Source organism: Pipistrellus hanaki (genome assembly GCF_964339955.1).
Source record: "Pipistrellus hanaki genome assembly, chromosome: 13".
In the NCBI taxonomy this organism is placed as follows: domain Eukaryota; kingdom Metazoa; phylum Chordata; class Mammalia; order Chiroptera; family Vespertilionidae; genus Pipistrellus; species Pipistrellus hanaki.
Window position 1 is genome coordinate 30,475,271 of NC_140515.1, and position 22,396 is coordinate 30,497,666.

The 22,396-nt window shown below is 37.8% G+C and overlaps 1 protein-coding gene across 6 annotated transcripts in view; it reads left to right on the forward strand.

Moving 5' to 3' along the window:
* Window positions 1-22,396, forward strand: part of TFDP2 (transcription factor Dp-2) — a 116,297-nt gene that overhangs the window by 32,399 nt on the left and 61,502 nt on the right. For 5 of the 6 annotated variants that reach the window (XM_084902620.1, XM_084902622.1, XM_084902612.1 and 2 more), the window contains exon 3: window positions 7,256-7,322. The exons of the other annotated variant lie outside the window; for it this stretch is intronic. In XM_084902620.1, coding sequence (XP_084758746.1) covers window positions 7,256-7,322 — 67 coding nt within the window. The remainder of the gene's footprint in view (window positions 1-7,255; window positions 7,323-22,396) is intronic. 6 annotated transcript variants of the gene reach the window in all.

The window sequence follows — 22,396 nt, forward strand, 5'->3', positions numbered from 1 at the left end:
TTTTTAGCATTTATATTTCAAATTACACGCAGAAGCTTTGGTTGCTTTTGTTGCTTGGCCTACTGCTTAGACAAGTGAGTGTGAAGAAGGAAATTGGTACCATAAATGGCCAGATCTACTGTTATGGTACCAAGGCACAATTGTGGCACTAAAATGAAGAGTCCTACCAGAACTTCATGGATTGTGGCACAGATTACTACTCTACAAAAGGAAGCTCTGCTGAGATGGCAATATATTCATTGTATCTAAGATAAAATAAATTGTTACCCTGTAGTATCTAGTATCCAGTGATAATCTTCTAGACCAGTGTTTCCCAAAGTGTGGTATGGGTACCCCCAAGGGTACGGGAAGAGTTTGGTGGGGATATGCACTGCACCATGCTTAGCTGCGCCTAATTCTACGTTCTCATGAGTACGAGGGGTACTCAGCGTTACGAAAATTATAGAAGGGTACACATATGTCAAAAGTTTGGGAAACACTGTTAAGAATCTAGACCAATGGTTCTCAATCTTTCTAATGCCGTGACCCTTTAATATAGTTCCTCATGTTGTGGTGACCCCCAATCATAAAATTATTTTCGTTGCTACTTCATAACTGTAATTTTGCTACTGTTATGAATCATAACATTAGAAAGGTTGAGAACCACTGTTGTAGACCCAAAATGAACATGTGTCTAACTTAAGCTCATTCATTATACAGTAAAGAATTTGAAACTTAACATGAGGTGTATTTTGGTTTATTTGCCTTGTCAAGAATTTCTTTAAAAGTATGAATGCCATAATGCTCATAAAAAATTAGAAAATACAGATAAAGAAAAGAAACTAGAGATTATGAGCAAAAATTTAGCTGGTATATATACAAATATATACATATATATATATATATAATTATGTATGTTACATATTTTATTAATTTTAATATCTTTTATTTAACTCAGTTTCTTCAAAATATTGTCATGTAATCCATACAAAAATATTTCCCCCTTTATTGAATTTATTGGGGTGACATTAGTTAATAAAATTATATAGGTTTCAGGTGTACAATTCTAAATCATCTGTATGTTACATATTTTTAGTAAAAATGAGGTCATGCTGTTTTGTAATCTAGTTAGCTTAATCTCTGATGAATGTTTTTTCTTGTCTTGATAACTCTGCAACACCATTTTATTTATTTTAAATATATATCTTATCGATTTTTTACAGAGAGGAAGGGAGAGGGATAGATAGTTAGAAACATCAGTGAGAGAAACATCGATCAGCTGCCTCCTGCACACCCACCTCTGGGTATGTATCCGCAACCAAGGTACATGCCCTTGACTGGAATTGAACCTGGGACCCTTCAGTCCACAGGCCGATGCTCTATCCACTGAGCCAAACTGGGTAGGACTGCAACATCATTTTAAATGGATGTTTTGTGTTATATGGACATTATACCAGTTTTCTAATATTGACCATTAAATTAATTTTTTTTAAAAATATATTTTATTGATTTTGTACAGAGGAAGGGAGAGAGATAGAGAATTAGAAACATCGATGAGAGAGTCATCGATCAGCTGCCTCTTGCACACCCCCTACTGGGGATATGCCCACAACCAAGGTACATGCCCTTGACCGGAATCGAACCCTGGATCCTTCAGTCCCCAAGCTGACGTTCTATCCATTGAGCCAAACCGGTCTCAGCCATTAAATTAAATTTTTTTAAAAAGTTTGCTTATTTGTTGGATTATTTCCATGAGGCAGAGTCTTAGGAAGTTACTGTCTCCAAGGGTGTGCTTTCTGGGAATTTTTTTATAACATATGTTTATGATTTTAGAGACGAAGGGAGAGAGATAGAAACATCAATGATGAGAAAGAATAGTTGATTGGCTGCCTCCTGTACGTCGCGGGATCAAGCCTACTCATGTGGCCTTAACCAGAATCAAACCTGGGACCTTTCAGTCTAAAGGCTGATGGATCTATCCACCGAGCCAAACCACCTAGGGCTTTCTGGGTAGGCTTTTGACTCATATTGCTAAATTGCATTTCAAAAAGATTGCATCAATTTATGTATAAACCAGTGGAATATTAAAGTGACATTTCCACTTATTTTCATTTTAGAGAAAGAGAGAGGGATAGAGAGTTAGAAACATCGATGAGAGAGAATCATCGATCAGCTGCCTCCTGCACACCCCCCACTGGGGATGTGCCCACAACCAAGGCACATGCCCTTTACCAGAATCGAACCCGGGACCCTTCAGTCCTCAGGTCGGTGCTCTATCCACTGAGCCAAACCGGTTTCGGCGTCCATTTATTTTCTTTTTAATCCTTGCCAATCTATTCAGTAAAAATGGTATGTCACTTATTAAGTTCTCTGATTGCATTGCTAATTAGGTTATACTGGTATTCTATATGTTTATACATCATTGTCATTTCTCTTTTATAAATTGTCGAGTTAGTATTGAAGTGTTAAAAGCCACTGTCATTTGAATAATTGTCCATACTTGAACATTGCTTTGCTATCAACAAACATGTTCACATAATTTTTTATTTCATCCAGAAGCCGAGTTTTTTGTACACATATGAATTATCCCCATTTTGCAGCTACTGTTCAAGATCACCCTACTTGTGAATGGTAGAGCTCTGATTTTTTTTCTTTCAGTTATGTTGATCTGAAATGTTAAATATTAGTGCTGTTATAATGCTGTTATTGGGGAATATGTTTTCATTCTTAAAAATCTGGCTTGGACCCCTAGCCAGTTTGGCTCAGTGGATAGAGCGTCGGCCTACAGACTGAAGAGTCCCAGGTTTGATTCCGGTCAGGGGCATGTATCTTGGTTGCGGGCACATACCTAGATGGGAGTGTGCAGGAGGCAGCTGATCGTTGTTTCTCTCTCATTCACGTTTCTAACTCTCTATCCCTCTCCCTTTCTGTAAAAGATCAATAAAATATATATATTTTTAAAATCTCACTTGGATATTTTTAATTGAACAGTTTATGACTGATTATTGTATGCAACACAGTGTTTAAATATCCACATAGAAAACTTCCTCAGAACCTTATTAGATGAAAAAACTTACATAAAATGAGTTCACTTTTTCTCTTGCTCTGTGAAACATTATAGAAAGACTAGAGGCCTGATGCACGGAATTTGTGCAAGAGTAGACCTTCCTTCCCCCTGCCACTGGCAGGCACTTGGGACCTGGACTTCCCTTATAGCCTGTCTTTGTCCGGAAGGGTGTCTGGTCTAATTAGCATATTATGCTTTTATTATTATAGAATTATTATAGATCCTTTTTAAATAAGGAAAGAATAGCTAACATTTGTTCTTTTTTAACTTTTATTATTTAAGGTATTACAAATAGTAGTACATATGTCTCCTTTTTTCCCCCCCATTGACTCCCCCCCCCCCCCCCGCTTCTCCTACCCCTGGTATGTGCCTTAACCCCCTCATCCTCCCTTCCCTGTATGTATTTATGTATATGTGTGTGTGTATATATATATATATATATATATATATATATATATATATATATTTATTTACTTTTACAGAGAGGGAGAGGGATAGAGAGTTAGAAACATCGATGAGAGAGAATCATCGATCCGCTGCCTCTTGCACACCCCCTACTGGGGATGTGCCTGCAGCCAAGGTACATGCCCCTGACCAGAATCGAACCCGGGACCTTTCAGTCCACAGGCCGACGCTCTATCCACTAGCCAAACCAGTTTCGGCTTCCCTCCCCTGTCTTGCATCTACTGGTTGTGCTCATATGCATGCATACAAGTTCTAACATTTTTAATGCCTTTCCTAGCAACCCTTTTTACTCTCAAACAATCTACTTTTTCTTTGGGTCTTTATAAAGTGTTTATGAAAGCAGAAATTAATACACTTTTAAGTTTTAGTAAATTTTGGTGGTATTTATATAAGCTCTGAATACAATCACCTTCCCTCCATCTATGACAGCAAAATTAGTAGACAGTATTGACTCACAATTGACCTTTGAGAGTATAATTCGTTAGTTATTAAGGTGCAGGTGTACAGCTCCTTAAAAAGGTTCTAAATTCGTTTGCTGCTTCTCTGCAGAAGTTGGACATTAAGAGCAGGTGTTTAAACTTAACAGTAACTCAATAACTGAACTTTCGACTGTGAATATGTGGTTTTACTTGAGGTTTTTACCGTTAACTTTGTATAATAACAAAAAGGGATAAACTTACGCTTTTGCAGTTATTGAAATACATGTACTTAACAGTCACATTGTACTAAGCATGGAATATGTTGAAGGCTGCCTTGGCCTTCTTTCTTTTTACAGTAGAACACCAACAGAAGTTTGACCTTCTTTTCTCTTTATAGCAGAAGAGTTTGAAAGTAGAGGCATGTTAGTGATGCCACAGTAAACTCTTGGCATTTATAAATTGAACACTTAATATTATGCCTTGTGAGCCACTGTGGAGATGTATGTAGTGGTAATTTGCAAATTTAGTTGCAAAGATTTTTCCTTTACTTCTAACAGAATACTTGTAAGAAGCTAGACAGAAGTAAGTCTCTCTACATCATTTATCTACATAGAATTAAAAAGCTATGTTTTAGATGTCTTTGCTCAGCTGGCATCATAAAAATTTAATATTAGATGCTAGAGATAGGTTTGCATCAGAATTACTTTACCATGATATGAATATTTAGAAATATTCCTGATAAACATCTCTTGACAAAAATAGAAACAGTTGTTAGTAGAGCATTTGAATTACCAAATAAGGAAATAACTAGCCCTTACATCATGAAATTGTAAAGTATCAAACAAGCCGAAACCGGTTTGGCTCAGTGGATAGAGTGTCAGTCTGCAGACTGAAAGGTCCCAGGTTCAATTCCGGTCAGGGGCATGTATATTGGTTGCGGGCGCATCCCCAGTAGGGGGTGTGCAGGAGCCAACTGGTCGATGTTTCTCTCTCATCGACGTTTCTAGCTCTCTATCCCTTTCTCTCCTCTCTGTGGAAAATCAATAAAATATATTTTTTAAAAAAAAGAATATAAAACAAGCGCTTATATAGAATATGTAATGTAAAGCAGTGGGTAGGTTAACAATGTAAGACAGATGGGCAGATATAAAGTTATAAAGCTTTGTGTGCTTTGATATCCTTTCAGTGTGATAGTACTTGGAAAGAATATTTGATGTACCAAATTAGTATTTCTGTTTCATGATTACAAATCTACAGGGATTAAAACAATAATATAAGAGTAATAGCAGCTGAAACTGGTTTGGCTCAGTGGATTGAGCGTTGGCCTTTGGACTGAAAGGTCCCAGGTTGGATTCTGGTCAAGGGCATGTACCTTGGTTGCGGGCACATCCCCAGTAGGGGGTGTGCAGGAGGCAGCTGAATCAGTGCTTCTCTCTTATCGATGTTTCTAACTCTCTATCCCTCTCCCTTCCTCTCTGTTAAAAAAAAAAAAAAAAATATATATATATATATATATTTTTTTTTTTTTTTTTTTTTAAGAATAATAGAACCATTTCTTGGATGCTTGCTTTGTCAAATTTTCTAAAATGGCGTGCCCCCCACCCCTGACTCGATCATAAATTGTAAAACTGTGTTTGATGATACCACCATATTCAGTTCTGATCCAAGTGGTCCAGTAGACACCTCGCTAAATGAAATAGATTGTCTGAATGTGAATTTATAAACACACTTGCTATAGGTAGTCCCTCAAGTATCATACTAATAATGAATGTTAACCTAAGCATTGGACTTGAGCCAATGGACTTTACCTCTGCGTTGTGTTGTTATATTTTTTGGTAACTTTTTTTTAAAAAAATAAATTTTTATTGGTTTTAGAGAGGAAGGGAGAGGGATAGAGAGATAGAAACATCATCAATGAGAGGGAATCATTTATTGTCTTCCTCCTGCACACCCCACACTGGGGATCAAGGCACAACTTGGGCATGTGCCCTAACTTGGAATCAAACCATGACCTCCTGGTTCATAGGTTGACGCTCAACCCCTGAACCATGCCAGCTGGGCGTGGTAACTTTTTTTTCTTTAAGATATTACATATGAGTCCTTACCCCCATCTTGCCCTCCACATCCCCCCCCCCCACACACACACACACACACACATACACACTGCTCATGCCCTCACCTTATTAGGCTTATATGCAATCATGCAAGTCTTTTGGTTGATCTCTCTCCCTTACCTCCACCCTCCACTACCTTCCCTCTGAGGTTTGAGGTTCTGATTGATGCTTTTCTGTCTCTGGATCTGTTTTTGTTCATCAGTTTATGTTGTTTATTATATTCCACAAATGAGCGAGATCATGTGATATTTATCTTTATCCAACTGACTTATTTCGCTTAGCATAATGCTCTCCAGATCCATCCATGCTGTTGCAAATGGTAGGAGTTCCTTCCTTTTTACAGCAGCATAGTATTCCATTGTGTAGATGTACCACATTTTTTTTAATCCACTCATCTGCTGATGGACGCGTAGGCTGTTTCCAAATCTTAGCTATTGTAAATTGTGCTGCTATGAACATAGAGGTACATATATCCTTTCTGATTGGTGTTTCTAGTTTCTTGGGATCTATTCCTAGAAGTGGGATCCCTGGGAGTTTGGGCATGGTAACTTTTTTAAACAGAGGAAAAAACATATTCCTTGGGGAAAGGTGAGGGATTGAGAAGACAGGTTCTGGGTAAAAATTATTATCATAGCAACTGGAGTTGCTAGGCCTGCCTAGGATAGAAACACAGGCAGACAGCCACCGTCTGAGGCTCAGCAGACCAGTTCATGCACCACATGAAGCTGTAGAGATCCAAGCCGTAAAAGTCTTCCAGCTCATCCTAAAACAAGTCCCACTCATCTTCAGAGTTTCATTGTGTTATTAATGGTCTTTATTTGGTCCATTACATGTCATAATGTTGAAAAGCATTATAGGCAGTGATTCTGAATAGTAAAAATGAAGGGAAGTAGTGAGGGTGAGAAATTTTGGTATATCTATTGGCAACTTCTTGGCTGCCACAGTGTTTACAAAACTGTTAGTAGTAAAATCTATAGACCTTAGTTTCCTCATAACTAACATTTAAAAATTTTTACTTTATCTAGGCAATTCATATTTTCCTCATTCAAGCAATATGGCAACATTTTCTTTTTAATCCTCCTGTAATTGTAATTCAGTTTTATGTGACTATGTTAATATTTAATATGGACCTCTAGTGGAAGGTATGAAATGGCTTAAGTGGTCATCTAATACTTAGATCTTTTTAACTTTTAAAAAACTATTTTATGCAGGTTGGTTTGAGTTCCACAAATGCAGAATTAAGAGGATTTACAGATCAGAACCTCAGTCCGACAAAAGGTAAGGACAGTTGAATAAAATTTTCTGCATTGAGCTAATTTTATTGCATTTGCTTTATAAAACATTAAGGCACATGCATTACTTTATGTATAATAATATTTATATACTATTACTGTGTTGTTATCATTCACCAAATGACTTGTATAACATGAAAAATCAGTTACCTCTGACAGGGGTAGAGAGTGTTTACCTTTCTCCACCTCTTTCCTAAGAGGCCTCTAAGACCATATTTGATCAGTGATCCTATTACAATTGAAACTTTTTAAGTAATTTTCTTCTTGATTTTCTTGTTTGAGAGCACTTCTTAGTGGTAAGGAACTACAGTAGAATGATTGAATGTGTTATTATCCTGTGTTTAATATATGGCTTATTGGAAGAATATATCAGAAATCTGACCCACTAGTACAGGAACTTAGGTAGGACGCTGGTCATCTTTCAATATGTATTTTTCAACAGTATCTTTTAGTATGTAGAGATAACATACTGAAATATTTATGCTTGAAACGATATGATACCTGTGATTGGCTTCAAAATAATCCACTGGGAGAAGAATAAAGTGGGTGGAATTATAGATAAAACAAAATTGTCTGTGGGTTGGTTGTTTAAACTGGGTGATAGCTATATGGTGTTTCATTATTTATTTCTCTCTTCCTTTATATATATTTGAAATTTCCCATTATAAAAGGTAGGAGCAAAATGCATGCCATTACAATGTAATAGAAACATCAGCTTCCTCAAGGGGTTAATGTCTAAGGTGAGCAATATACCCTGAAGAGAAGGCTAGAGAAGTCTGTATTTCAGTATAAAAATGTTTGGCTTAATAATAATGATCTGTAGAATTACTCTGAGAGTTTATGTATATATATTGTAAAGCAATAAAAGAGATACTTCAACCCTTGATGCTTCTCAGTCCCCGTCTCTCCCTCCCCCACCTCTCCCGCCAAAGTTTTACTGTGATAAAATGCACATATAAAATTTACCACTTTAACTATTATTACATATACAGTTAAGTAGTATTGAGTACATTCATATTGTGCTACCATCATCACCATTCACATCCATAACTCTTCATCTTGCAAAACTAAAACTCTCTACCCATTGAATAATTAAATCCATATTTCCTTCTCCCCAGCCCTTGGCAACCACCATTCTATTTTGTCCTTATGCTTCTGACTACTCTAGATACCTCATATAAGTAGAATTATACAGTATTTTTTTTTGTGTGTGTGACTGCCTTATTTAAGTTAGCATAATGACCTCAAAGTTTATCCATGTTGAAGCACGAGTCAGCATTTCCTTCCTTTTGGAGGCTTAATATCCCATTGTATGTATATACAGAGGTAGGAAAAAAGTACATTTACAGTTGTTTGGGAAATAATAATACAAAAACAAACTCTTTTATGTACTACTTTGCCCACCCCACCTAGTATTCCCCACCTTATCCACAGTATGGTTTCAGTTATCCACAGTCTGAAAATATTAAATGGAAAATTCCAGAAATAATTCATAAGTTTTGAATCGTGTGCTGAAATTAAATTTTATGCTGTTCCACCTGGGCATGAATCATCCCTTTGTCCCGTGTATCCACACTGTAGATGTTCCCTGCCCTTTCGTCACTTAGTAGCCTGACCAAAATGAAAGTGATTATTTCACCCTCTCAAAATATGCTCTCCCATTTTTCTTATCTTACTGAATAGTACTACCACCCACCATTTGCCCAAACCAGAAACTGAGGCATCCATCATCTTTGACTCCTTTTTCTTTCTCTCTACTTCCAATCAAATCAGTTAAAAGTCTTGTTTCTTCCACCTCTTAAATCTCTCAGCCTCCCCACCCACTTTCTCTATTTCCATTGCTTCTATCTTAGTTCAGACCACTATAAACCATTTTTCTGGGTCAGTGCAGCTCTTTTCTTTACTTCCAGATTTATTTCTTTGTATTTTATTCATTGTACTATATAGTACATACTTTCTTCTCAAATACAAATCGGAAGAAGTCTTTTCATGTTAAAAAAAAAAAAAAACACAAAAAAACCCAACAAAGCAAAAAGCATTTAGTAGTTCCTTATTACCCTCAAGATGAAGTCCAAACTCCAATTTAAAAGATATGGTTCTTGCTTTCACTTTAGCGTTATCTTAGACACCTATGCTTCTGGCATACTGAGCTCCATTCTCTGTCTCACTGTATGTTCTTCTCTGTTCCTGGAATGTTAAGCCTCTTTACAACATCTTCCACTTCACTCCAGACACACACACACACACACACACACACACACTCTCACACACTCTCACACTCTAGAGGCCTGGTGCACAAAATTTGTGCATTTGGGGAGGGGTTCCTTAGCCTGGCCTGCACCCTCTTGTAGTCCGGGAGCCCTTGGGGATGTCTGACTGGCAGCTTAGACCCGCTCCCTCTGGGCCTACGCCAACAGTTGGACATCCTTAGCACTGCCACGGAGGCAAGAGAGGCTCCTGCTACCACCACTGTACTCACCAGCCATGAGCATCTGCCCCCTGGTGGTCAGTGCGCATCATAGTTACCGGTCATTTTGCCATTCGGTTGATTTGCATATTAGCCTTTTATTATATAGGATTTCACCTGGATAATTTCTGTTCGTGTTTTGCATATTAGTTCGTCTTATTTCAGCTTGGACCATAAATCTCTAATAATAGCTCTACTTATTTTTATTGTAGCATTTATCACACTGTACTTTACTGGCATACTTATTGGTCCCTACCTGATTCCATGAAGTCAGAGACTTGATCTTATTCATCATTGTATCTCTAGGACAGTATTTCAGAGTATCTGTCCCATAGGATATGTCCCAAATTAGGAACTTTGTAGAAGTTCTCATTAAATTCCTTGAACATCCTCAGAACCATTGTTTTGATCTCTGTATCTGGTAGTTTACTTGCTTCCGTTTCATTTATTTCTTTTTCTACAGATTTCTTCTGTTCTGTACCTCCTTGTTACTGTGCCTCCTTTGTGTTAACCTTTGGCCTCTATACATATTTTATTATTGTCCTGATTGCATTATATTGTGTTTCTTTATACTATTGTCCTTTTATTTACTGGACTCTGAGCTTCTTGAAGGCAGGGTTTTTTTTTTTCATGTTTTTGTCCTCAGACTCTAGCTTGATGTTACACATACTCAGTAAATATTGAAATGCAAAAGCTTGTTTGGTCATAACATTCCCATTTTGAGTTAATCTTATGAGTTAAGGTTTGTGTCTAGATTTATTTGTTTATTTATTTGCTTGTGGATGTCTGTTTGTCCCCAGTTTCATTTGTTGGAAAGTCTCTTCTTTCTTCATTGAATTGTCTTTGCACCTTTGTCAAAGTTGAGTTAAATATATTTGTGTAGGTCTATTTCTGGGCTCTCTGTTCTTTTGCTGATACCACAATGTAGATTTATAGTAAGTCTTAAAATTGAATAGTGTCAGTCTTCCAGCTTTTCTTCAATATTGTGTTGGTAGCCTAGCCAATGTGGTTCAGTAGTTGAGCATCACTCTATGAACCAGGAGGTCACATTTCAATTCCCGATTGGGGCACATGCCCAAATTGTAGGTTTCATTCCCAATAGGGGGTGTACAGGAGGCAGCCAGTTGATAATTCTCTCTAATTATTGATGTTTCTATCTCTCCCTCCCTCTCTGAAATCAATAAAAATATATTATTTAAAATATATATATTGTGTTGACTATTCTGAGTTTTTTTGCCTTTCTGTAAAAATTTTAGAATCAGTTTGTTGACATCCACAAGATAAGTGACTGGGGTTTCGATTGAGATTGCATTGAATCTGTACATCAAGTTAGGAATAAATAACACCTTGACAGTATTGATTCTTCCTATTCAGGAACGTGGAATATTTCCATTAATTAGGAAGCATTTTGTGGACAAGGTGGTAGGAACAAAGGGAATTTAGAGTTCTACCACAAGTGTTGTTGGAATGGCTCCCTGTAGGACTTTTCTGCGTTATTTTGTGAGAACTTCATTATTTTATGAGAAAATGTTTAAAAGAAGCTGAAAGGTGAAAGGGTAGAGATTATTTGAGTGTTCAGAATCTTAATATACAGCAACTTATATATTTTAGAGTAATGCATTTAATTAAAAAGGCTGGCCCATGCCGAAACCGGTTTGGCTCAGTGGTAGAGCGTCGGTTTGCGGACTGAAAGGTCCCAGGTTCGATTCCAGTCAAGGGCGTGTACATTGGTTGCGGGCACATCCCCGGTTGGGGGTGTGCAGGAGGCAGCTGGTCGATGTTTCTCTCTCATCAACGTTTCTAGCTCTCTATCTCTCTCCCTTCCTCTCTGTAAAAAAAAAAATCAATAAGATATATTTAAAAAAAAAAAAAAAAAAAAAAGGCTGGCCCACCATGGCCAGTGTGGCTCAGTTGGGTGAGCGTTGTCCCATGCACTGAGAGGTCGCCTGTTTGATTTCTGGCCAAGGCCCATGCCCATATTGCAGGCTTGATCAGTGGTAGGGCATGTGCTAGAAGCAGCCCATCAATGTTTTCCCCTCTCCCTTTCTTTCTCTGAAATCAATAAAGACAAAAAAATTAGGCTGGGCCTGGCCAGGTAGCTCAGTTGATTACAGTGCCCTCCACTCCAAGGTTGCAGATTGGATCTCCAGTCAGGGCACATACAAGAAATAACCAATGAATGCATTTCTCTTTCCCTCTCTCCCTCCCTCCCTCCCTCCCTCCTTCCCTCCCTCTCCCCCTCTCTCCTCCCTTTCCCCCTCTCTCTCTCATGCTCTCTCTCTTTTTCTCTTCCTATCCCTTCCTCTGTCTCTCTTTCTGAAATCAATCAATAAAAAAAAATTTTTTTTAAAGCTTGATAACATTTGACCACATTCTTTTTTCTCCTGGATTTTACTTTTAAGATTTAAGTCCTAAAACATCTAGTAAGCTTTTATTTTATATTACTTTGAATAATAGGTATAAGCAACATTTTGTAGCTATTCTATAAAGTTTCTTTGGCACCTTTCTAAATTTCAAGTCATAATCCGGTGAGTGTGGCCTCTGTTACTGTGCTAGGTTTAGTAAGAGATTGTATTTTAATAAACATAGTGAATGGTTCTGGCTTTGTCTTTTGAATCTGGATTTGGTTTCAGGCTATTTAAAAATAGCTTAATGATCTGAATATAGACAACTATCCCATTCTACAAATAGTTTCATTGACCTGTTCATTCCAGTAGCTTGCTTTTCCTGAAGGACCTGTGTCATCTGAGTCTCTTCTCTTGTATTTTTCCTGTTTTTATCTACAAGATGTTTTACTTAAATAAAGTGTTTAGTTTACCATATTAAATAACCAAATACTAGAATTAAATAAGAATTACCTTTTAGAAATAAAATTTAAGGAATTCCTGATTTTAAACAGAAAATAAAGGAAAAAAATTAAAATGTTTTAAAATAGGCTATAGTTACCACATCTTTTATCTTCCTGTAATTGCTTTCACAACGTATATTGTGGTTAGGTAGAATTACATAACTTTGCTGAGTGTTTGCATTGCGTGCTGTAGGTTTATAAAGTTTTAACAGTGTAATATGTTATACCTGTGCCACAATGAAATGGCTCCCCCTCCCCATTTTTTGATATACATTTTTATTCTTTGTTCTTGTTCATCTAAGTTGCTTTATTATAAAGAGTATGACATGATGATACCTATTTTTTTTTTATAGTTCTTAAAATATCCAGTTACTATTTCCTGAGCAAGGTTGGTAAACTAATCTTCTTCTTTTTGGAGGAAAGGATGTCTCCACTCTTGTTTCTCTGTTACTCAAAATTCATTTCAGTGACTCAGCTTGTAACTCAGTTGGCAGATTAGAATCCTGGAGATTACAAGGTCTGTTTTTATGTGATTTCTTATTTGCTTAGTATTTTGAAGTGAAATTCATCTAGTTGTCTGTTTTTATTTCCTATACTCTTATGGTTCATGTCTTCTCGGGAAGAAAACCTTTCCCACACCTTTAACTTTAGCTAGTTTCTTGCTTACTATTGGTAACAACTATTTTTGCTGGTTAATTTCAAACTAAGGAAGAAGGTAATTTTGATCGTCAGTTGGAATTATAAAATCAACCTCTTAAATCTTATCTTTTTTGAATTTCTTTATTTAAATTTGTCTTGTCATGACCATAAAATTTGCATAAGTTGCCAAATCCAAAAGCGTGCCACAAAGTTCAACAGCTTTATTGCCAAAACAGTGTTTTAAAATTAAATGAAGCAAAATAAAATTAAATGAAGCAATTTATTTATTTAGTTATTTTGTTTATTTTTGTTAATCCTCACCAGAGGATATTTTTCCATTGATTTTTAGAAAGAGAGTGGAAGAGAAAGGGAAAGACAGAGAGAAACATCTATGTGAGAGAAACATATCAATTGGTTGCCTCCTGCACACACCCCAGCCAGGGCCCAGGCTGGGAAGGAGCCTGTAACCAAGGTATGTGGAATTGAACCAGGGGCCTTTGGTACACTCTATCCACTGAGTGAAACCAGCTAGGGCTAAATGAAGCAATTTAAATCACAAATGTTGCCGAAACCGGTTTGGGTCAGTGGTAGAGCATAGGTCTGTGGACTGAAAGGTCCCAGGTTCGATTCCGGTCAAGGCATGTACGTTGGTTGCGGCACATCCCCGGTAGAGGGTGTGCAGGGGGCAGCTGGTTGATGTTTCTCTCTCATCGACGTTTCTAGCTCTCTGCCTCTCTCCCTTCCTCTCTGTTAAAAATCAATAAAATATATTTTAAATCACAAATGTTTATTATTCAGGAGAGATTAATTTGTTTATTCTGACATTTAATTTGGTTTCACCTCTTCTTTATAAAATACATCGTAAATAAAAATTAAAATGCTAGCTAAAATATTTGTTAAAAGTATGTGTCTTTAAAAATTACTAATGCCCTAGCTGGTTTGGCTCAGTGGATAGAGCACAGGCCTGTGGACTGAAGGGTCTCCGGGTTTGATTCCAGTCAAGGGCACATGCCTGGGTTATGGGCTCAATCCCCAGTAGGAGGCATGCAGAAGGCAGCCAATCAATGATTTTCTCTCATCATTGAAGTTTCTCTCTTTCTCTTCCTCTCTGAAAGCAATAAAAATATATTTTTTTAAAAAGAAGAAAATGGTGGCTAACCTTAGGTAAGTCAAAAAACAGAAGAGAGGGGCTTACATTTATAGGTGGGAAAGAAGAGGTTGGGAGTGATTATATGGAAGTTCAGGGTGTTAATAGCTTTCCATTGACTGAATGTATCAGTTACTCATTGGCTGGGCTGTAACCAGGAAACCAAACCTAAAGGCAGCCAACTATAGAGGTTCTGATAACGATTGACAAAGGAGGAGGTCTTTTGATTGACAAGGAGAAATTCTTTCTTCTAGTGTGGTATGTCTTCCTGTTTGGGGTCTGGGTGACTGTGTGAAAGCTCCCCCTTCACGGCTTCCCAGCTACATTTTAAATAAAGTCGTCTTTATTTTTAACAATGTAATAGGTGCTCAATAAAATATTAATCTCTTCCTCTTTACTTTCTTAATTGTTTCTTTATAGCATCATATTAGCAGGTGATTTTATCATTATATTACTAGGTGATTTTAAGGTCATGTATGTATGTGATAGCTAATTTTGTACTCAAATTTTGTTTACAAAGAGAAACATTTTATTTTATTTTTTATTTATTTATTTTTTTACACTTTTTAAAAAAATATATATTTTATTGATTTTGTACAGAGAGGAAGGGAGAGAGATAGAGAGTTAGAAACATTGATGAGAGATAGTCATCGATCAGCTGCCTCCTGCACACCCCCTACTGGGGATATGCCCGCAACCAAGGTACATGCCCTCGACCAGAATCGAACCCGGGACCTTTCAGTCCCCAAGCCGACGCTCTACCCATTGAGCCAAACCGGTTTCGGCGAAACATTTTATTTTTTAAAAATATATTTTTATTGATTTCAGAGAGGAAGGAGAGAGAGAAAGAGATAGAAACATCAATGATGAGAGACATCAATTATTAATTGGCTGCCTCCTGCATGCCCCACACTGGGGATAGAACCCGCAACCCAGGCATGTGCTCCAACTCTATTAAGTGTCACTCTATAAACCAGCCCCACACTGGTTTATAGATGACACTCAACCACTGAGCCAAGCCAGCAGGGCTGAAGAGGAACATTTTAAAGATAGAAAATGCTTAATATACAGTAATTATTTTATTTATGTAGGTTACTTTATGAACATAGTGAATCATTAAAAACATGGTGCTTAGCCCTGGCCAGATGGCTCGGTTGGTTGGAGTGTGTCCCATCCATTAACCATTTCACAATATATACATATGCCAAATCATTATGTTGTACATCTAAAAAAAAAATAAAAGATTGCAAGATTGATTCCCTGTCAGGGCACACACCTAGGTTGTGGTTTGATCCCTACTTGGGGCACACAGGGGAGGCAATGGGTCGATGTTTCTTTCTCTCTAAAAAACAAAACAAAACAAAACAAAAAAACACAGTGCTCTAGGAGGAGGAAAATAAAAGAAGTTCCAAATATAAGGAAAGAAAGCTGGAGGCAGAGAGACTTGGAGCAGTGAACCAGTCTTAGTAGCATCTGTTTATCCCAGATAATATTAAAGTTTTGTGTTGAAATTTTTTTTCTCAACTCTTGTCTATCTGGATCACAAAATTTTACAGTGTATAATTTAGTTAGAAAAGAAAGCTAATGTTCTAGAAATTGTTGATTGTTTTGTTGGCCAATTTTTAAATCTTTGTTTGGTTTTTGTTTCCAGATTCTTAGACTATGAACCAACCCAATTGTTAAGAAACATTGAATACAGTCAATGGAAAGTTTTAATGATAGGTGTTATAGTGGCTATAGAGAAAATGCACGGAGCTTAGTTGTGAAGTTCAGGATTTGTTTAATATGATTTTCAATTCTATATAATTGATTAAAGCAAATATATAAAACTGCTACCTGATTCTGTAGAAAAATAGCTGGATATCTGTTGCTTTAATCCGTAATATTAGGTACTCTATAATAATTCAGAGATATTCTAGATTTTGTTTTGATCACTGTGTTCCATCTTTTAATATCTAGGGTCAGTATATCAAAGTAATTTTTTAAAAAATCTTTCTTGTTGAAAATATTACATAGGTCCCTTTTTTCCTCCCATTAACCTCTTCCAGCCCACTCCTGCCTCACCCCCTCAAAGTAATTTAAATTTTTTTTTTTTTTTTTTTTTTTTTTTACTAATTTCAGAGAGGAAGGGAGGGGAGAGAGAGATGGAAACATCAATGATGAGAGTGAATCACTGATAGGCTACTTCCTGCATGCCCCACACTGAGGATTACGTTTACAACCAGGCATGTGCCCTGACCAGGAATCGAACTGTGATTTCCTGGTTCATAGGTTGATGCTTAACTGCTGAGCCACATCAGCCTCAATATACCAAGGTAATTTTTAAACAAATTGCTTAGTTTAAGAATGGGATACTTTAAAATATTAATTTACATAAAAATTTCTAGAAAATATGGGTTAGATCAGACTTTACATACATCAGTTATACTATCCTGGAGATGTAAGCCGTTTAAGTTCAATGTTTTTGTCTCAGTTCCTATGAAATTTGGATTGGGGATATTGTAAGACAATTGTGATTATTTTTATAGGCCACAAGGAGAAAAGTGACCTCTGACATATCTGAACCTAAACTTTAAAGGATTCCAACATAAGCAAATACCAAGCTCACGTGGCATTGAACTGGTTTTGGGGGAAATATGTCATAATAGCCTGAACCCTAAGGTGGTTTGAATAGAAAACTATTATATAGTCAAGGGGCTGTTGTCAAATAAAACTTCTAGCATCTCTCTGCCTCCATATTTACTTTACAGTTATTACCCACTCCCTTCCAACTCATCCTGTATTTTTGGAAAAGGAAGGAAATGTCTTTCTCTGAGATTTCTCTGATCATATTAGATAATTCAAATACAGTCACTCTAACTTAATCTACTGGAAGAAAGTAACATGGAATTCACAATACTCAAATTGTTCCTCCAAAGTACTTTTAAAAATTCTGGATTAGTTGATTAACCACAGTTCATAGCACATTATCCTTAAGTTTCAGAAATTCCTTTCTGAATGGGAGAGTTAAAACAATCCCGGAACAAATTTATTTCTTGGTTGGCAGAGCAATATCAATTCTTAGCACACAGGAACTCAAGCTGAGAACCACAGCTAAATCCAAGATTTGGAATTTTCTTAGTGATTAAGCAGAACTCAGAGAAATATTTTTTTATTTTCTTCTGAAAAGATCTTTTAAAAATTATTTTGTTTCAGAAAGGATACGCTATTAATAAACTTTTTGTTGTCCTATGCGACCATGGGAATACACCATTTAGATCTCCTGCTGGTGAGAGGCATAATAACTGACAGTTGCAGCTGTGGCTCCTCTGGATCCACCACCTCATTCTTGCTGAGGCCACCCACCCTACCCATGGCGGCTGTCAGCAATCAATGAGCATGATGGGGTAATAGTATAGGCCAGTGGTTCTCAACCTCCTAATGCCACGACCCTTTAATACAGTTCCTCATGTTGTGGTGACCCCCAACCATAAAATTATTTTCGTTGCTAATTCATAACTGTAATTGTGCTACTGTTATGAATCGTAATGTAAATATCTGATATGCAGATGTCTTAGGCGACCCCGTGAAAGGGTCGTTCGACCTCCAAAGGGGTCACGACCCACAGGTTGAGAACCATTGGAATAGGCTATCTTTACAGACAGGATGCAGAATTCCTCTAATAGGCAGAGTAGTATTTATCTATTGATGCATTAAAAATTCCCAAGACCTAACCACTTAAAACAACAAACATTTATTACCTCATAGTTCCTGTGGGTCAGGAGTGGCTTAGCTAAGTGATTCAGCCCTGGGGGTCTCTCACCTATTGTTATGGAGTTGTTGGCCAACACTAATCACCTGAGGGCTGGAAGATCTACTTCCAAGATGGCTCACTTACATGGCTAAAATTTAAAATTAACTGGCCGGTCCTGGCCAGCGTGGTTCTGTGGTTAGAGCATTAGCCTGCACACCAAGGTGAGATGTCTCGGGTTTAATTCCTGGTTAAAGGCAGGTTTGATCCCCAGCCCTGCTGTGGGGGGTGCAGGAGACAACCAGTAGAGATGTGTCTCTAACATTGATGTTTCTCTCTGTTTATCTCACTTCCCTCCATTCTCTCTAAAAAAAAACAATGGGAAAAATACCCTTGCATGAGGATTAATTTTTAAAAAATGAACTGGTCATCCTGTAGCCCTTTTTTCACCCTATCTGGGTTTAGTTCGTCTTGTCTGTACTCATTAGGCACCCTGTGTTACCCCATTTCTCCATTACTGCACTGTGTTTTAATTGTCTATTTAGTTGTCAGTATTTTCCCACTAGAATGAAACTTCCCTTGGGTAGGAACTGTGCCTTGTTTATTTTATTCACTGTTATATCTCTAGTGTCAACCACTGTGCTTGGCCTTTATAAGTCCTCACTCAATAAATACGTGTGAGCTATTCAAAGAATGAGAACACTTGGTCTTATAATTACATGTACTTTTTCTCTTCCTCCATCTTCTTCATCATGCTCATGATAAATGTTAGAGGAATGCTGATGTAGCTAGATAAATGGCTAGGAATTCTAGGATTGAAAAACTTGCTTTATCACTTTTTAGATAAGTTTTGGAGGTACGTAATACCTGTTTCCTGCCTACCTTAGATAACATCTACCTCCTTCCTGTCAACCATGAAAAGAAAAAAAAAGCCTATTATTTTCTAGTAGCTGAAAATTGTCCCCTTGGATGTTCAACCAGAGACCTACTGGGAGTTTGCTCGCTATGACGTGCACCACCAGGGGGAGTCACAGAATGAAGGAAGGTCCCAGCTGGCAGCCAGCAGCTGGGGAAGGGAGGCCCCCGCTGGCAGCCAGAAGGCCCCGCGATTAGCTCTGATCGCTGGCCAGGCCTAGGGATTCTACCCGTGCACAAATTTCGTGCACCGGGCCTCTATTATAGTAATAAGCTTTAAGTAGTGCTAAGGACATGGAGTCAGATAGCTCTGAGTTTGAATCTTAGCCTTGTCACATAATAATGGTGACTATTTGGGAAAATTATTTAGTTGTGTTTCAGAATGTCAGTTTTCTCACCTCAAAAACAGCTACCTCTGCTCAGCTGGCGTGGCTCAGTGGTTGAGCATCAGTGTATGAACCAGGAGGTCACGGTTTGATTCCTGGTCATGGTACATGCCAGGGTTGTGGGCTCAATCCCCAGTATGGAGTGTGTGGAAGGCAGCTGATCAATGATGAGAGAGAATCATTGAACAGCCGCCTCCTGCATGCCCCCCTACTAAGGATTGAGGCCTCAGTAATTCAACTCTGGGAAGCCTGGGGTTAGCTTGCAGCCGAGTAGGGAGACCCATCTCTTCTGTTATCCCATAGTTCAAGTAGGTGAACATACACAGAGAAGCAGAGTTGCAAATAGAATCAGAAATTAGAAATATAAATTAAAATATGCTAGACCTGAGGATTTTCTATAAGTAAAAGTAAAGACAAATCCTTGAGAATTAATAGCAGGGGCAGGCAGGAAAAAAAGTAGACTTTCTACCCCTCTTTACTGCATCCCACAGTTTAAGGAAGCTGGCTCTTTGCCAACCAGAAACTTGGCAGCTACCTGCTGTGATGTTGCAACTACTATCTGCAGCATCCAGGGCTCTCTTTCTCCCTCCCACATCTCTTATCATCACCTCCCTGCTTCTCTTGGTGACCACAGTTCTGTAAAGGCAGGGGCGGGAGAGGACTTGTTATGGTGCATTTTCAGATGTGAAGGGACTAGGAGTCGGAAAGGGTAGAGAAGAAAATTTGGGGGGTGTGGTATTTTTTCATGCTCTACTTCAAATGAAGACATAAGTGACGCTTTTTATTATGGAAATTTTCATACATTTATAAGAGTAAAGAGAACAGTTTAATAATTCCCTCATACCAATCACATAGTTTAAACACCTCTTGGTTTGGCCCTACTTTTGATTAGAGAAAACTGTTCTGTTCACAGTGTCCAGGATTAAATAACCAATCACATACATCACACAATGAGACGGTGGGATCAGGAGAGCCTTCTTTAGCTTATCAGAGCCATAGTAAATGAGGGGATTCTTAATCTGGGATCCACGAATTGACTGCAGGCCATGACAGACTGAATTGGTAAGCAAAATTCAATGTTCTGGAGAGAAAGTATATAATTTTCATGGGATCCCAACAAGATCCTTAATCTCCAAAATAAATGGGAACCATATTAATATGACTGCTCAACACCAGAAATTTGTCTAAGAGTTATATGAATCTATCTTTTCTCTAACTCAGGATTGAAAATTAAAGGATTAAAAAAAAGATGAAAATGGTAAGTACAGAGAATAAAGACTTAGTATGTAGATAACAGTAGTCCTGAATAAAGGAGAATATTAAATAGAAGAGAAGCAATAATCAAAGGCAAAATGGAAGACATCTTTGAGGTTAAGGAAAACCTAAGTTTATACCGTGTTTCCCCAAAAATAAGACATCCTCCGAAAATAAGACCTACTTACAAGTTTCCTTCTGAGTGAAATATAAGGCATCCCCCGAAAATAAGGCCCCCCAGGCTCTGTCTCAGAAACTTTGTGAAACCAAAACTGCAAGAAATTGTGACTTGGGTGAAGAATTCATGGGAGAAAATCACTGACAGTTGCATTGCAAATGCACTGCGAGCAGGCTACCTTGACAAGAAGTACTCATTTAAAGACAGTGCTATTGCTAAACATGAGAGATTTGGTCCACTGATTCTGAAAGAAATGGAGTCACAAGAAATTCACCAGGAAATTCAGGAATTGGATTGTTATGATGATGTTCCAGAAGATGATGACATGATTGTCATTGAATAAATGAGTAAATTCTTGATACTGTAGGATTCCCAGTTTGGTTTGTGTTGACAACTACCGTACTACTGTACCGTATACAGGTAATAAATTTCCTTTATTTTCATTTAACAATAAATGTGTACCGTATTCTTCTTCATGGAAAAATAAGACATCCCCTGAAAATAAGACCTAGCGCATCTTTGGGAGCAAAAATTAATATAAGACACTGTCTTATTTTCGGGGAAACAGCGTAGCTTACAGGATTTCACTGATATATGGAGAATATTGGATATAGTAGGTTGAAATTTTTGAGAATTAAAAGATATACTATAGCCCTAACCGGTTTGGCTCAGTGGATAGAGCGTTGGCCTGCAGACTTGAAGGTCCCAGGTTGAATTCCAGTCAAGGGCATGTACCTTGGTTGCGGGCACATTCCCAGTAGGGGGTGTGCAGGAGGCAGCTGATTGATGTTTCTCTCTGTCCCTCTCTGTAACATGTCAATAAAATATATCTTTATAAAATATGTGTGTGTATATATATATATTTAGCCCAGCTGGTATGACGCTGTGGATGAGCATCAACCTATGAACCAGGCTGTCAGGGTTTCATTCCCAGTTAGGGCACGGGTTGCAGGCTCAATCTCCAGTAGGTGGTGTGTACATAGAACAATCTAGACAAGTATTAAATGTGGAGCTTCTAGTTGCTCTTTTCTCATGGAGTCAGGTATAGCTTTGCTTTCCCAGTACCGATGCTTGACAGCTTGCGCAGAGTTTTGCCAGCCAGAGAAGCTTACCTGAGTTTTGGTGTCCAGAGTCTTTACTGGGGTTCAGTCATGTAAACCTGACCAGGTACTCTTGTAGTTGATTTCCAACCCCTCAGGAGGTTGAGCTGATACCACCCCAGGACTCAAATGCTCCCACCCTGAATCTCATTGTAGAAGTGACTCAAAGCCTCCAACCTAAATCACATTATTACTATCTGGCTGGCCCAATGCCCCCAGTTAAAATAAACAAAGACACTTTTTACCAGGCACAGCATTCCAAGTGTTTAGAGATAAATTCCCGGAAGCTAAGGGCAAAAGTCAGACCTCTCTTTGGGTAAAATTAAATTACTTGAATACTTAAATGTGTGTCAATATATATATATATATATAAAGAACCCATGAAGACCCTGACCA